This window comes from Lissotriton vulgaris, chromosome 4_1 (assembly GCF_964263255.1).
Source record: "Lissotriton vulgaris chromosome 4_1, aLisVul1.2, whole genome shotgun sequence".
Taxonomy (NCBI): domain Eukaryota; kingdom Metazoa; phylum Chordata; class Amphibia; order Caudata; family Salamandridae; genus Lissotriton; species Lissotriton vulgaris.
In genome coordinates, this window is record NC_141691.1 from 174,152,666 (window position 1) to 174,168,607 (window position 15,942).

At 42.0% G+C, this 15,942-nt stretch overlaps 1 protein-coding gene across 1 annotated transcript in view; it reads right to left on the reverse strand.

Moving 5' to 3' along the window:
* Positions 1 to 15,942, reverse strand: part of GAB3 (GRB2 associated binding protein 3) — a 394,003-nt gene that overhangs the window by 67,944 nt on the left and 310,117 nt on the right. The window contains exon 5 of the mRNA XM_086918495.1: positions 1,707 to 1,762. Coding sequence (XP_086774621.1) covers positions 1,707 to 1,762 — 56 coding nt within the window. The remainder of the gene's footprint in view (positions 1 to 1,706; positions 1,763 to 15,942) is intronic.

A 15,942-nucleotide genomic window follows, 5' to 3' on the forward strand; every position in this document is an offset into this window, starting at 1 on the left:
TATGCCACTTCACGCCACGTTACTTCACTCTAAGACACTTTACACCACTATGTGCTTTGCCCTTCCACTCTATGTCACTCAGCTCTATGACTCTTCATGCCACTCTATGCCCTTCAACTCTACGACAGTCCACTCTATGACACTCCATAACACTCTATGCCTCTCCACTCCACAATACTCCACTCCACGCCACTCTATTGCACAACACTCTACTCCACTTTATGGCATACCACTCTAGGACACTCCCCTTTATGATGCTCTCAGACACTCTATGCCACGCCACTCTCTACTACGCTCCTCCGCTCTACACCACTCCTCTTTTTGACCCTCAATGCTACTCAACACCCCTCCACTCAACGACACTCCAGTCTATGACACTCTACGACATGCCTATCCACTCCACAGCACTTTACTCCACTCTGTGTCCCTACACACCACTGTACTCTCACCTGTACGTAAGTGAATATACACATGCATGTTGACCTTTGTGAATAGGCCATATTGTGATCTTGTAGGTAAATCTTATTAATCATAGTGTTTAAATCTTATCCACATTTTTCTTTTCTTCTACTCTCCTCGTCATATTATGTTATGTTTTGAGTTTTGAAAACAACATTCTTTTATTCTCATTTTGTCTGCATTTTAGTATGTCATGCGAAATCAAAAACTGTGAATTGCTAACACACTAAAATGCCCTGAGAGAGCAGTTGTTCTCCTAGAAGCAGTTTTGCTGTATAAATCCTTTCAATCCCACACGTAGGAGGTGTCTGCACTGGTATATCAAGGTTTACTAAAGAACAACACTTTTCATCACCATGTCAATACAGGCTCTAACAAATCTCAATGGAAAGCCATTTGAACTTTAAACATGAATTCAAACGAACCAATTTACAATGCCATTTTCGCTAGTTTTAAATGGTAGGGTTTTATGATTGCTATTAATTCCGAAAAGTAACTAATAGAAGTAAACCCACTTATTTTCAATGTAATAGTACCTCAAGACGGAGAAATATAATGCAGGAGTAAATCTCATTCGAGATGGAGAGTATAAGTTTCAAGGTGTGTCCAGCCTATAAAATTCATTAACACCCACACATATGTGAGTAACTTTACCACTCACCAACATCCCCGACTATTTCTACCCTGAGCGAAAATGTACTCTTGGCAAGAGAAGGTCTCAGTCCCTTTCCAGGGCAGGAAGGGATATGTGAGACCCCTTAACGTCCTCACAGTTTAGGGGAAGAGGATTCTACTTTCTACATAGATAAAAAGATAAACAAATCTGTCATTGCACTGAGGCATGGCTTTCACCACTGTGGAAATGTACATTGCGCACAATCCTGAATAGGGGAAAAACCAATGCAGAAAAATAAAAAGTTGCATGATTTTTCCAGGAGTATGCTTGAAGACCTGTGACTGGTGTAGCTTTTAATGCAGTCACATGGAGTGCAGATGTACAACTTTTTCATGAATAGCCCAAAAGTGAATCGAAAAAATATTCAACGCTGTATGTGAATAACTTTTAGTCACAGTCTGTTATCAAGGCTGGATTCCTAGATTCAAGGTGCAAAACAATCAGTGAGCATACATGAGAACCATCCACTTTTTACCTTATGTGAGTTTTTCAATGGAATGGGCAGACCAAATTCTTGTCTGTCCATCCTTACATTTAACAAGCGATAAAAGGGAGGACAGATGGCACCTACCAGATTTAAACTGAGCCTCTTATCCCTGCTTCTTAAGGTGCTTCTGTCCAAATCAACTGTAAGAAAAAGTAGTGAACTGATGAGAAAAACATTTATCCATAGAACAAGCATGGTTGTGGAAAACTCCTATTTACAAGACAGATGTCCGATATCTGCAGATTTAATGTTATCATCCTATTAACTATCCCACCAAAATTGCATACACACAATTATTGAATCAAAAGGTTACGTTAAGATCAAGACCGGTTCTCTTCTCTTGTAAAGTTTTACTAAACATTCAGTAAGAGGATAAAATATTTTATATCACTGGGGCTGAGCCACTTCTTAACACAGAATTACAGTGTACTTGAATCTTAGTTTTGAGATATATCGGTTTATGAGGTCTGCTTGAGAAAGAGCCTCAGAGCGTAGAATTCAAAGCCTAGTTTCTAATAAATTTGGACCCATGATCCCAATTAGAGATACCCTTTCAGGTGGAGGAAAGTTTTAATACAGATGACTACAAAATAGAATCTAAGGTTTTCACTATGAAATGTATGGAGAAAGAGTATCCCACCAAGTTAATACAAAAAGCTCATACGCGAGCCAGAAACAGCCACAGTCAGAGTCTCATTGTGGAACATAGCAAACAAGACAAAGGAGATATTATCTGTGTAAGCAAATACAGTAATATTTCCAGCCAAGTAAAAAAAATCATAATGAAGAATTGGCATATTCTCACATGTACTGAACTGAAGTTTACTAAACTATGTTTTTCTTTCAAACGTAACACTAGTCTTAGAGACCTGTTACTACATACCAGGCCAAGAAGAAATGCCACAGAGCACAAAGATACCCTATGGGGCCTCCCTAAGGTAACAGAGCATTACCCATGTAGACAATGTGCAGTGTGCCACCTGACAAAACACACCACTTCCCTAGATTTGAATTTACAAGCACCATGGAAACAGAGGACATACACTAACTGTAATGCTAACAACTTAATCTATCTTATAGAGTACCCAGGTAAACTATGGTACATAGATACAACATCAAGAAAAGTCAGAATCAGTGAACATCACAGCAATATTCGCTGCAAAAGGGTTGCCACAAAACTAGCTAAACACTTCCTAGGCAAAGGGCATTAGGAGACTGACCTTTTGTGAGCTGTGATTAACGAAGTTATATTAAGGAAATACATGCAAAATACTTCATTAGAACGTGAGCACAGATGTGTGTAGGGGCTTGCCACTCACAGAAAGGGTCTCAATGAACTCCTTATGATTTTGTTGAGTTACAAGACCCACAGTAGGTTCATGTCATGTCACGGATTTTGTACGGCGTATGTGATAAGCCAATGTGGATATTTACCAACTTCAATAAGAATGAGGGTAAAAATATATTAAACATTGTAAATTCCGGGACAACCACGTGGGATAATGTTGACTTCTAAGACACTTTTTTCATGGATATACAACGTTTTAAAGAGAAAAATGTCTTCCAAAATGGACAAAACTGAGATATTTATCTGAATACTGCCTGGTGTTAATGCCCTAGTGTTTTATGATCAATTGATGACCAAAGTATCTGCACTAGTATTGTCAAACCCACTGGTGGAATTTTCTAATATATATTATTTTGTGGAAACACTACCTTTCTCACACAGCAATGTCAAATATCATAAACAAGCCCCTTGCTTTGCCTGCATAACTAAACAACCCTTTTGGTTAAGTTGCGGCTCCACTCTCTACTTAGAATTCCCAGACTTTTCGGAGGTACGCTTCCCTGTAATGATGTAATCATGTCATGTACTCGCCTGCGATGACGCAATCACGTGGTGACACTGCCCGCGACACAGTATCCTTGAAGATGTAAGCCAAGCAGTGAAATACCAAACACATTTTGTTCGCTTTCTTTTTAGGTTGAGCCGGGGGCGCGCATCCGCTGTTCTGTGAGGCATGCGATGTATTGACTTGAATCTTGGCCCATATTTTTCGGCCCATATTTTTCATTGGCTTGTGTCATTGTCCTTTGTAAATGCTGGCATCTGATTTTTTAATAGGCTTGTTAGTCCCTCCTTAGTACTGCTATGTCTTCATTTGTAACCTCCAATGAGTACTGGCCCTTTTTACTTCTGTTGTTACACAGTATGTCTTATTTAATCTGTAAGTAAAATTTTCTTTAATGAGTTTCTCCTACTGCAGGCACAACATGCATTCCTGCAACATTCAGCAAGCCATGAGCGCTTTCACTTTCCAAGCAGCCAAGGACAATGGCACCAATTAAATAAAATCGGTTTCACATTTACAAGAGTTTGAGTTATTGGCATTATAAATAACAGTGCCTTTTATTTATGTGTTAATTATTAATTATCAAAACAGATAAACAAAAGCCATTGTCATTTACAATGCCAATAGCTTAAACTCTCACAAATGCAAGACCTATTGCATTGCAAATGCTTGTTCATTTGGACATTTTAAAGCTTATTTAACTTGGCTACTTTTCTCACAGTGTGTGACTGCAGGGGACATGTACCTCTACACCCATGTTGCCTTACAAGTTTCCATAACAGGGTAAGAGATGACTGTTTACATTGTTATGTCATGTGTGTCGTTACACCAATACATGTTGTATGTCTCCATGTCTGTACGACATAAATGTCAGTGGCTTGGACACATTTTGCATTTCTGCTCACAGCATGAAACCACGAGTGACAAATGAGATATGACTGAGTCTACACCTCATGATTAAAGGCATGATACATGTGTGCCACAACAATAGAAATTCAAGTGAATCTGATTGATCACAAATGGAAAAACAGAAAGGGTTAATTTCACTGTGGATATTGAGTTCAGCAAGACGTGTGTACTTGACAAAAATTTCATGTTTTTCTTACAGAAATCAAGTTTGCACATTCGATTATTGAGTGGTCTAGTAAGCCTCTATGTGCATAGATTTGTGTGTTGCATGTGTGTTTGTCCCCCCCCCCACCACCAATTAGGAAAGTTGCATGGGTTGTAACAAAATTAAAATATTTTTGACAGAGCAATTTCTATGTCCTGATGACCTTATTTCTGGGGCTGAAACATGTCGAAAAACTTGATAGGGTAACAATAACATTATATCCCTTCATTAACCCCTCCATTTTGGAGTTTTACCCATACCTGAACAACCAATAATAAAAGGGATACCTTGGTTTTTCTAGATATTTTTAATCGTAGAAGACCCCAGTTGCAATTGATATCAAAAGTGCTCCTTGGAATATGGTTGAGCCCATCCCAACGTGGGTTTTAGGGACCAGGATGAGACCTGATGACGAATCCTGCCACTACTAGAGTGGGTGAAGGTCTAACAAAAAAAACTGTTTGATTTGTTCTCATTACATACGGTGAGACTCACTGGTTATCAAAATAACCAATGTGCTTTGTTTGACTATGGTGCGATATCCTTAGATTGTATTGTGTGTGTGGGAGATACGTTTTAGTATTAAGGTCTCCACTTGAGAAGTAAACAATGCGTAAATGGCTTCTACTGCTGGCTACTCGCTGCAGTGGAAGCGATGGGAGGGATTACAAAACCGGCAATAAATGGGGAATATCTTGCCATCACTGCATTGAAGCAGTTCACAGCTGAAGGACATTCTAACAACTAGAGAAATATCATATATCAACATATCATTGCACAGAGGATGCAAAAACATAACAGAATAACATATGTTTTGTGGTTAAGGTTGAGCTTAGAGTGAACAATCTCCCAACAGAGGTGGCAAAAGAAAAACTGTGAATGAAGGATAAATGTTAAGGGAAAGGCTATTAGAACACGGGCACTGGGTACACAAATAGAACATGAAACCCTTTAACTCAAAAATATGTTTTCCCTTAATTATAGCGCCATCAAACTATGAAATAATGTATTCATTTTTCCACAATTAATGGAAGGTTAAAATAAGCAGAGAAGACTCAATTCTCTGAGCACTTCGTTCTACTAAGTTGAACTTCAATGAGCAAAAAAGGCCCTTTACGAAGATAACTTTCTAATTCTGCTTCAAAGAGATTTGACCTTCAAAAGTGCTTTTGCGAAAGTGAAAAATCTGCCATTCTGGTGATATTTCTGCAGGTGTAGATTTAGAGCTGTTGGTGGGTATGTGGCCTTTCTTCGGTGGGTTTATCTGTAAAACTAGGAGATCTACACCTCATAACTTTGTATGCAATCACATATGTCTTGCAGGCCATTTCCCACTCTGGAATTACAAAGAAAGCTTCTGTCAAAGTGTTGAGTGGATCTACATTATGAAAGTGGAGTGGGAACAACCACATTTTATGCTGGCTGTAGTGAAAGGAAATGGGTTTATTCAAGTATCTACTTTTCCCAGTGGAGAAAAAATACACATTGGGGACACATTTCCATGTATTTTATATCTGGTTGATATTCTGCTAACCCACTGTAAATTATATATATTGAAGTCTTTCTTGAGTAATCTTGGGCTCTTTTGTGCATCCCAGGGAAGGCAACGATTTGTTCTAAACGCAGAAGCAAGCAAATGTACATTGCTTTCAGTGTCCTTTGTGTATCTTCCAACAGCATAGTTGCTGCATCCTTATGAAGTACACGTAACAAATCCCACAAAGGCCTTGTAGGAAACTGGGTTTTGGTTGCAATATCCACCCACCTTTTGCCTGGTGTCTGGAGCAACTTTGACTTGACTGAGAGTGTGCTGGATTCTAGCTAACCAGGTCCCCAGCACCAGTTTTGTTTCCCTAAACTGTATGATTGTTCCACAATTGGCACAACTTCAGCCCCACTGCAAATCCCTAGTTAATGATACCCCTGGAACCTAGGGCATTGGGACTGAAGAGGGTCCACCAGGGCTGCAGCACAAATTGTGCTACCCTGGGGAACCCCTCACCAAGATCATGCAATCTGCCGTTGCAGCCTGCATGTCTTGGTGCACAAAAAACTGTAGAGTCGACATGGCACACATTACTGTGTGCCATGCCTGACAGCACTACGTGTGGTATAAGTAAGTCATCCCTACAGCAGGCCTTACAGCCCTAAGGTAGGGTGCACTATACACATGTGAGGGCATATCTGCGAGAGTGGATATGTCCCGGTGATATCTACGTTCACCCTTGGATATAACCAGTGCACAGGGAAGCCTTAACAAGTACATGGGCTGGACTTTTGTCATTATGAGTCCCCCAGCTACATATTCGCTTCACTGTACCCCAAGGTAGTTGTACCAAACACCTCTTTTTAATAAACCCACACTGATGCCAGTGCTAGATTTATTAATAAGTGAACGCAGAGGGCCCCTTAGAGGTGCCCCTGAAAAACTACCAACTACAAGTCTATTGGCTGACTGATCTCGGCCAGCCTGCCACCGTAGACATGTTTTTGGCCTCCTGGGGTAAGAGGCCTGAAACAAATCCTGCTCTGGGTGGAGGAGTTCACAGCTCGTCCAAGCAGGAACTGCTTTCCAGGGCGGGAAACTTCAAAGGCCATGCCACCTTTGAAATGACACCTAGGTCTCTCCAGGTAATGGAAGATGTCACCCCCCCTGTCCGGTCCCCACTTTTTAGCTGGAGGACAGGTGGGGAAATTAGGTTAGGAAGTGTGCCCACACACAGCCAGCACCACACATAAAGTAGGGCAGCTGATGTGCACCCCAGGTTTAGAATCCTCCATATTGTGTTGGAGAGAATTAGCCTACTAGGGTCAGAGTTATGCCCATTGTCCACAAGAAGTTGTCATATAGATACCTACCTGAAAGTAGGTATTGAGTACTACCCGGTACTCCCCTTAAAGCCCTAATTTGAGTATTGAAGTGGCACCCCTTGACCCTGAACTTCAGATTTGATGGACCTAAGTAAGAAAAGAACAAAGAAGAGCTTCTGAACACAAGAGTTGACTGCCTGCTATGGAGTTGTGGTGCAAAACCCTGCCTGCCGCTACAAGACTCGACAATCGAGGTGAACTGTCTTGTTCTGCTGCTTTGTAGCTTCTAAGAACCTCAGAGGACGACCAGCCCTCTGCTAATCTCTTAAGAACTTCCTTGGAGTAGAGGAAGTACTCCGCTGCAGCCCACAGTCACTGAACCGCAGACTGCAGTGCACCGACTTGACGCTCCCCAGCCCAACTGGGCCAGCAACTGACCAGGAAGAGGTACTCCTGCTCTAGAAGGTCAGCGCTGTCTCCCCACCAAGTGTGAAGTCACCAGGACCAACCGGAGGCGGGCAGCACCAATCCTCAAGGTTCCAGACTCCTTGCAAAAAAGACAAGTCTTAAGAGGCCAGTCAGACCATCACCTGTCCAAGAAGCAAGCACCCATCAAGGGTTGTCCGCACCCCTGAGACCCACTCTCTGAGGGGCCAAGTCATCCTGAAATCGTCCCTCCAAGTTGTTTGCCACTGACTGCGAGCACCCCTACTCATCGATCCCAGCCAACCTACCTGCTCCGCACCCAGCTCGTCTGGCATAGGGAACAACGAAATGGCTGTGCTCCCTTGTCCCTAACAATATAACAAGGGGAAATGCCTAAACTGATATAGTTGTCAAAACACTAAATGACTCAAACGGAAGAACAACTAATTTCGACCGGAGATTTGCTACTTAATAGCTATTTATTCATTTTTAATGTAAAAAATGCAATACATGAATTCTAAACAAATTACATACATTAAATAAAGGTGAGTTGGACACAACACAATAAAAAATAATACATACACATTTACACTAGTCAGACATATCACAGTCATTCAGTTCACATGCATACACTCATACAAAACTCGACACAACCTGAGGTAACGGATGTGCCAGTATAAAGAAGTGAAACAAAATAGGACTGCTCTGTAAATCAAACAAATGTTACAAAAATATTTTCTCAAAGGAAAAAGTACACTCCGATAATTTAGTAACAATGACAATTGTCAACACATATTTCATCAACAATGTGTACAATAAAACTCGAGTGAAGTATCACTCAACACTTGGGTTTATATAAGAGCAACTCCTTAGACAGAGGCCTACGCGTTTCGAATCCCTACAGATCACAGATGGGATTCTCCTCAGGGCCAGAAAGTTTTTGAAAAACAGAAGACAAAGTCTACAGGTCAGCCTATTAAGAACATTCAAGAAAACAAATGAGTGGAGACCACCATTATTCCAAGCAGCTTACCCTTCTCGTATGTAGGACGAAAAAAGGTGTCGTGTGACAGAATCCTGCAAGGATAGAAAAAAGGATGGAAAAAGATAATTTGGACTTACTTTAGAAAAAGAGGGTGGGTATACTGAAATGACGAGGAGTCAAAATTACCTATCAATGAAAGCAGTGGGTCCACGGCGAAGCCATATATTTTGTAAAGGGCGGGGACCAGGGACTATCTTTTACTGGAAAAGGTGGTTCAAAAACGGATCCACAGGCAGCTTTTTCACGTACTGAAATCATGAGACAAATACTTCAGTTGAAGTAGGAAAACCCAGGAGAGGGCAACCTCTTATAGAAGAAGGTAAAACATCCATATGTCTTACCGGAGAGGCTTGTCAGTGGTCTTTTTTATGTGTAGTCGATCAGTCCGAGAATGCTGGTCATTTGATCGAATCCACGGTATCAGGGTAATCGAGTGTACATCGTTTTTAGAAAAAAGTTCCTAAAATACCAAATAGACATCATTTAGCCATACTGTTAACATAATGCGGAAAAAAGGAACTTAAGGTAGTTAACGGTGTACCTAGTTGGCGTGGTCTGGTGCACTGAGCCGGTTGACATGCGCAGAAGTGAGGGTTTTCGGAATCTGACAGATCACAAACTGCTTGGTGAGCTGTTGATGTCGGAGGGGCATAAAAGACACGCATTACAGACAGGAAATGTCCAAATGGTAAAGAAAGAGACATCTGTTCTGGGACCAGAGGGTAAGTCTCTCACCGGAAAAGAGCGTCTCGAGCAGTATATGCCGGACAGCGTTCTCGGGCAGCGTTGATAGAGCACTAGTCTCCCGCGCAGGCGCTGTGGGTGAATGCCAATAGCCAATGTAATCCCTGGGTTATATGCAACCCGGTTCAGTGAGAAACCGCCCATAGGCGAGGAAGGTGTAAAAATTCTTAAAGACACAACGTGTCTTATATATTTAACATGCAGGATACACGAGTCTTAAGCCCAAATAATAAAGGGCAAGTCCTTCTGGGTAATGGCTACTGAAAAACGGGGGGGGTGTTTCAAAGTTTATAAATCTCCGATAATTCATTTAGACCTATAACGGCGGTATTAAATTTGACAATGAGGAGTGCTTCCCTTTTAGATAGTTTGGAATCCCAGTCTCCTCCACGGGGATCACGTTCCACTTTTGAAATAATGGTCCATTTCAAATCTTTGATCTGGTGATTTAGTCTATTCCAGTGGTTTACCAGAGGTGCTGTCTCAACTCTATTCTTTAACCTTGACTTGTGCTGGGAGATTCTCTGGCAGACCTCTTGATTAGTTTTTCCAATGTATAAGAGTTCACATGGACATAGGATCCCGTAAATAACGTATTTGGACTTGCAATTACTGAATGTTTTGTGTTTCCACGAAACACCTTTGTGTTGAAACAGAGAATCCTCTATCGTTGTATCACAACACAAACCAGTCCCGCATTTATGGTGTCCTGAGATTGGAGTTAAACCCATCATTTGACGGATAGATGGGGGGGCTTCCTTGGTGGTTGCTGCTCTCACCACGTAATTGGCAATACTATTCTCTTTCTTGAACGCAAACAGGGGAGGCTGGTTGAGACTCTCCTCCAAAATTTTGACCAGGTGCCAATTCTGTCCAATTACTTTTTTTAATTGATTAGCATTGGGACAATAAGTTGTTACACACACCTGGCGTTTTAGCTGCGGTTTGTAACGTCGCTCCAGAAGAGTTTCCCTTGGTGTCCAACGTGCCCTTTTCATTGAATTATGTACCAGTTTTTTTGGGTATCCTCGGTCACATAGTTTGGACACCAGGTTGGTGGCATGAAACTTATAATCTTCGTTGGATGTGCAATTTCTGCGCACTCGAAGAAATTGACAATATGGTAAATTCTCTCTAAGACTCCTCGGATGGTTACTTGAAAAGAGGAGGGCTTTGTTGCGGTCAGTTGGTTTTGTAAATGCGATGTTGATAATTTGCCCTCAGATGGAAACACTTCTACATCCAAAAATGATATTCTTTTATCAGAGAGTGACATGCTGAACTTGATGTCTGCAGTTCGTGCATTGAGCCAGTCATGAAAGAGTTTGAGTTCATCTTCTCCACCTTTCCATCTATGAAGCGTAACCACGCTCCAATATGGTCTTTAAAGGGATTGTTGTTGTGGACATACGTATCTTCATAAAGTGACATAAAGAGAACTGCCAGTTCTAATGCAAATGGGCAGCCCATCGCAACTCCTTTCACTTGGAAATAAAAGTCCTTCCCGAAGCAAAAGTAGTTTTTGTTCAAGGCGAAGGATGCTAAATCAACCAGAAATTTAGTTGGTACCTGTACCGGTCTTGGTCTTGACTCCAGCAAGTGAGTGAGCACTGCCACTGCTTCGTCCTGGGGTATCTGAGTGTAAAGGGAGGTCACATCTAGGGTAACCAATATGTCTCTCCCTGAATTAAAGTCTATTAGTTCCAGTTCATTAATGAAATCTGTGGTATGGTATCTTGTAAGTATGATGATACCTGGGCCATGAATTGTTTTAGGAAACAGTCAACGTATTTGGCGATTGATTCAAGTAGGGAGTCACATCCTGCCACGATAGGTCTTTCAGGGGTCTTATTTTGATCTTTATGGACCTTCGGTAGAATATAAAACAAAGGTACCTTTGGATGTTTGTTTAACAGGAATTCAAGTTCCTTTGGGCCTATGAAACCTTGTTCAAAACCGTCCTTGATAAGGGTGAATAGTTGGTTCTGTAGTTCTACTGTAGGGTCCTTCCCGATTTTTCGGTAGCATACTGGATCGTTCAGTTGCTTAAGGACTTCGGTGGTATAATCTGCAGTGTCCCAAACGACAATTGCCCCACCTTTATTGGCTTGTTTGATGGTCACAGTGGGGTCATTTCGCAGATCATTAAGGGCATTTGTTTGTTCTTTTGTGATGTTGAATTTAACGTATCTCCCAGCACAAGTCGAGGTTAAAGAATAGAGTTGAGACAGAACCTCTGGTAAACCACTGGAATAGACTAAATCACCAGATCAAAGATTTGAAATGGACCATTATTTCAAAAGCGGAACGTGATCCCCGTGGAGGAGGCTGGGATTCCAAACTATCTAAAAGGGAAGCACTCCTCATTGTCAAATTTAATACCGCCGTTATAGGACTAAATGAATTATCTGAGATTTATAAACTTTGAAACACTCCCCCGTTTTTCAGTAGCCGTTACCCAGAAGGACTTGCCCTTTATTATTTGGGCTTAAGACTCGTGTATCCTGCATGTTAAATATATAAGACACGTTGTGTCTTTAAGAATTTTTACACCACCCCCGCCTATGGGCGGTTTCTCACTGAACCGGGTTGCATATAACCCAGGGATTACATTGGCTATTGGCATTCACCCACGGCGCCTGCGCGGGAGACTAGTGCTCTATCGAACGCTGCCCGAGAACGCTGTCCGGTATATGCTGCTCGAGATGCTCTTTTCCGGTAAGAGACTTACCCGCTGGTCCCAGAACAGTTGTCTCTTTCTTTACCGTTTGGACATTTCCTGTCTGTAATGCGTGTCTTTTATGCCCCTCCCACACCAACAGCTCACCAAGCAGTTTGTGATCTGTCAGATTCCGAAAACCCTCGCTTCTGCGCATGTCAACCGGCTCAGTGCACCGGACCACGCCAACTAGGTACACCGTTAACTAGCTTAAGTTCCTTTTTTCCGCATTATGTTAACATTATGGCTAAATTATGTCTATTTGGTATTTTAGGAACTTTTTTCTAAAAACGATGTACACTCGATTAGCCTGATACCGTGGATTAGATCAAACGACCAGCATTCTCGGACTGATCGACTACGCATAAAAAGACCACTGATAAGCCTCTCCGGTAAGACATATGGATGTTTTACCTTCTTCTATAAGAGGTTGCCCTCTCCTGGGTTTTCCTACTTCAACTGAAGTATTTGTCTCATGATTTCAGTACGTGAAAAAGCTGCCTGTGGATTCGTTTTTGAACCACCTTTTCCAGTAAAAGATAGTCCCTGGTCCCCGCCCTTTACAAAATATATGGCTTCGCTGTGGACCCACTGCTTTCATGGATAGGTAATTTTGACTCCTTGTCATTTCAGTATACCCACCCTCTTTTTCTAAAGTAAGTCCAAATTATCATTTTCCATCCTTGTTTCTATCCTTGCAGGATTCTGTCACACAACACCTTTTTTCGTCCTACATACCAGAAGGGTAAGCTGCTTGGAATAATGGTGGTCTCCACTCATTTGTTTCTTGAATGTTCGTAATAGGCTGACCTGTAGACTTTGTCTTCTTTTTTTCAGAAACTTTCTGGCCCTGAGGAGAATCCCATCTGTGATCTGTAGGGATTCGAAACGCGTAGGCCTCTGTGTAAGCAGTTGCTCTTATATAAACCCAAGTGTTGAGTGACACTTCACTCGAGTTTTATTGTACACATTGTTGATGAAATATGTGTTGACAATTGTCATTGTTTATTAAATTATCGGAGTGTACTTTTTCCTTTGAGAAAATATTTTTGTAACATTTGTTTGATTTACAGAGCAGTCCTATTTTGTTCCACTTCTTTATACTGGCACATCTGTTACCTCAGGTTGCGTCGAGTCTTGTATGAGTGTATGCATGTGAACTGAATGACTGTGATATGTCTGACTAGTGTAAATGTGTATGTATTATTTTTTATTGTGTTGTGTCCAAATCACCTTTATTTAATGTATGTAATTTGTTTAGAATTCATGTATTGCATTTTTTACATTAAAAATGAATAAATAGCTATTAAGTAGCAAATCTCCGGTCGAAATTAGTTGTTCTTCCGTTTGAGTCATTTAGTGTTTTGACAACTATATCAGTTTAGGCATATCCCCTTGTTATATTGTTCTAAGTGCTCAGCCTTACTGATTAGAGCCAGCTCTTTTTTGATATTAGTACCCTTGTCCCTAAGGCTCTTGTGACCTCAGCCCATGTTTGGGAGCCCTCAGACGTGTCCACAAGTCCCCTTGTGCAGCCTGTTGACAGGTGTCCCCCTTCTCTGTAGCGCACCAGTTCCCCTGCTCCCGGCTGAATCTGCGCCGATCCCAATAAACTGTCAGTAGTGCTTTAAACCTTGGCCTTCTATCACTCCGAACTCCGATGGTGAACCCATAAATCTAACTGTACTTACCTATATTGCATTTTCGATTTTCCCTCAATAGGAATGCATTGTACATAAAGACGCACAACATAAAAGCTTGATCTTCTTGTACAATTTTATAATGTCAAAAGTTCTTATATTTGCACAAAGTTCTTGGTTCGAAAATATATATAAAAAGACTTGTTATTTTTCTAAATTGGTCTCAGATTTATTTTTGAGCAGGTTTCTTATTTATTGCCTCTGAGAATACAACAAATGCTTAGTACTACCCTCTGATAAGCCTAACTGCTTGCCTTCAGTACCACAAACGAGAGTGTTAGCATTATCTAGTTTAGCCTCTGTGAACCAATTAGAGACCCACTGGACTTTCTGCACTGTACTTCATTTAAATACACTATATAGAGAGTCAGCTTCCTACAAGCCTCTTCCAGAGATATTGTACAGTTTATCACAACAGTCCAGCAGCCACTAGTGAAGGACATTTGTAGAGCACAAACCTTACCCACCTCAACAGTCTTCCTGCCCGTCTCGCCCCTCAATGTTCTGTAATGCACTGCTTGATCCACTGGACTCAGAGAATGACTCTACTCCCATTCCCAGTTAATCCCAGCTAAACCCATCACTTACTAAGAATCTAAGTTGACTCACCAACTCTTCATTTTCATTATTAACACAGGCAGTACGAACAAAAACCACTCTAGCATCTAAGACCTTCAGTAAGACTCTGACACTGGCCTGTTTTTCATTCCTGAAACTTAGCTAAGCGATGATTCAAGGCCAATTTTACGGGAAGATCTACCTTCTAGGTGCATAATCCTTATGCGAGAAGATTGTAGACATAGCCATCCTCCATCAAAGGCAGCCCAGTAACAACAAAATGCATCTTACATTGTATTGCTACTATCTTTCAAACCTGCATCCTGGGATGACTTCCTATCTCGCCCATATATTAAGGGACATCCTGATCAACAGCTCAGCTGCTAGCCCTGCCAGAGCCATTACCTGGCACATAAATGTGGCACAGCCCTGGAAGAACTTGAGACCTGTGTACACCAGACCCATTCTGAAGAAGTCAGACTCTGACCCAACTCTCCAAGAGGAGGAGGAGAGTGGGGTAAACTCACGATCCAAATACTAGCAAAAAATCCAAACAATTACAATGTCTGCCCCTAAAGTTCCAGACCAGTTGTGGGGCGCACAAGCACCCCGAGTCATTATCTACAGGTCCAGGTCTACCCAGGGGCCAGGCCTCGTCCGGACTGCTTGCTTTACAAATCTTAACTCCCTTGAGGCCTAGTTCTGGACTCAGCACAGGGGCAGACAGAAATGCCTGCCTGGATAGGAGGCCTTTCCAAAGCACTGGCATGTCATGTTGTCCCAGCGAAGTATTTCACGGCTTCACAATCACGCAAGACTGACTCAGACCCAGCCCTCTTGTCTTTCAGTAGAGACATCTCACGATTGGTTTCAGAACCCAGTTTCCTGCAGTATGGGTGGGTGATTCTCACATGTATTATCGCAGGAGATAAGGGCGCAGCTCCAAATTCAGGCAGAGCATCTCTCACTTTCACCTAATCTATATACAAAGAAACACAGATCTGCACTGGTCCGCTTAGTAGCCGCAGCATCCCTGATGCATTGTGTTCTCTTGCGCAGCCACCAGCAAGGGGGAGGGGTGCTGCCCGACAACGCTCTTGGTGTTCTGCGGCATACGTCCAGGGCAAGAGTGGGACAGCTTAGGGTTTGAAGGCGTATTCTAATAGAATGTGGAAACTCTTTATTGCAAAGTACGATCCAGAGAGGCTCAATGCTGACAGAGGCGAGCAAGTGCCAAGAAGGAGCTCTGTGTGCCCTCACTAGGAGGTGAGGAAGTGCCAACTGTAACTTGCTATGGCTGCTAAATTGATTAATTCCTAGCCGCCTTCCATGCCCCTATACGTTTCCCCC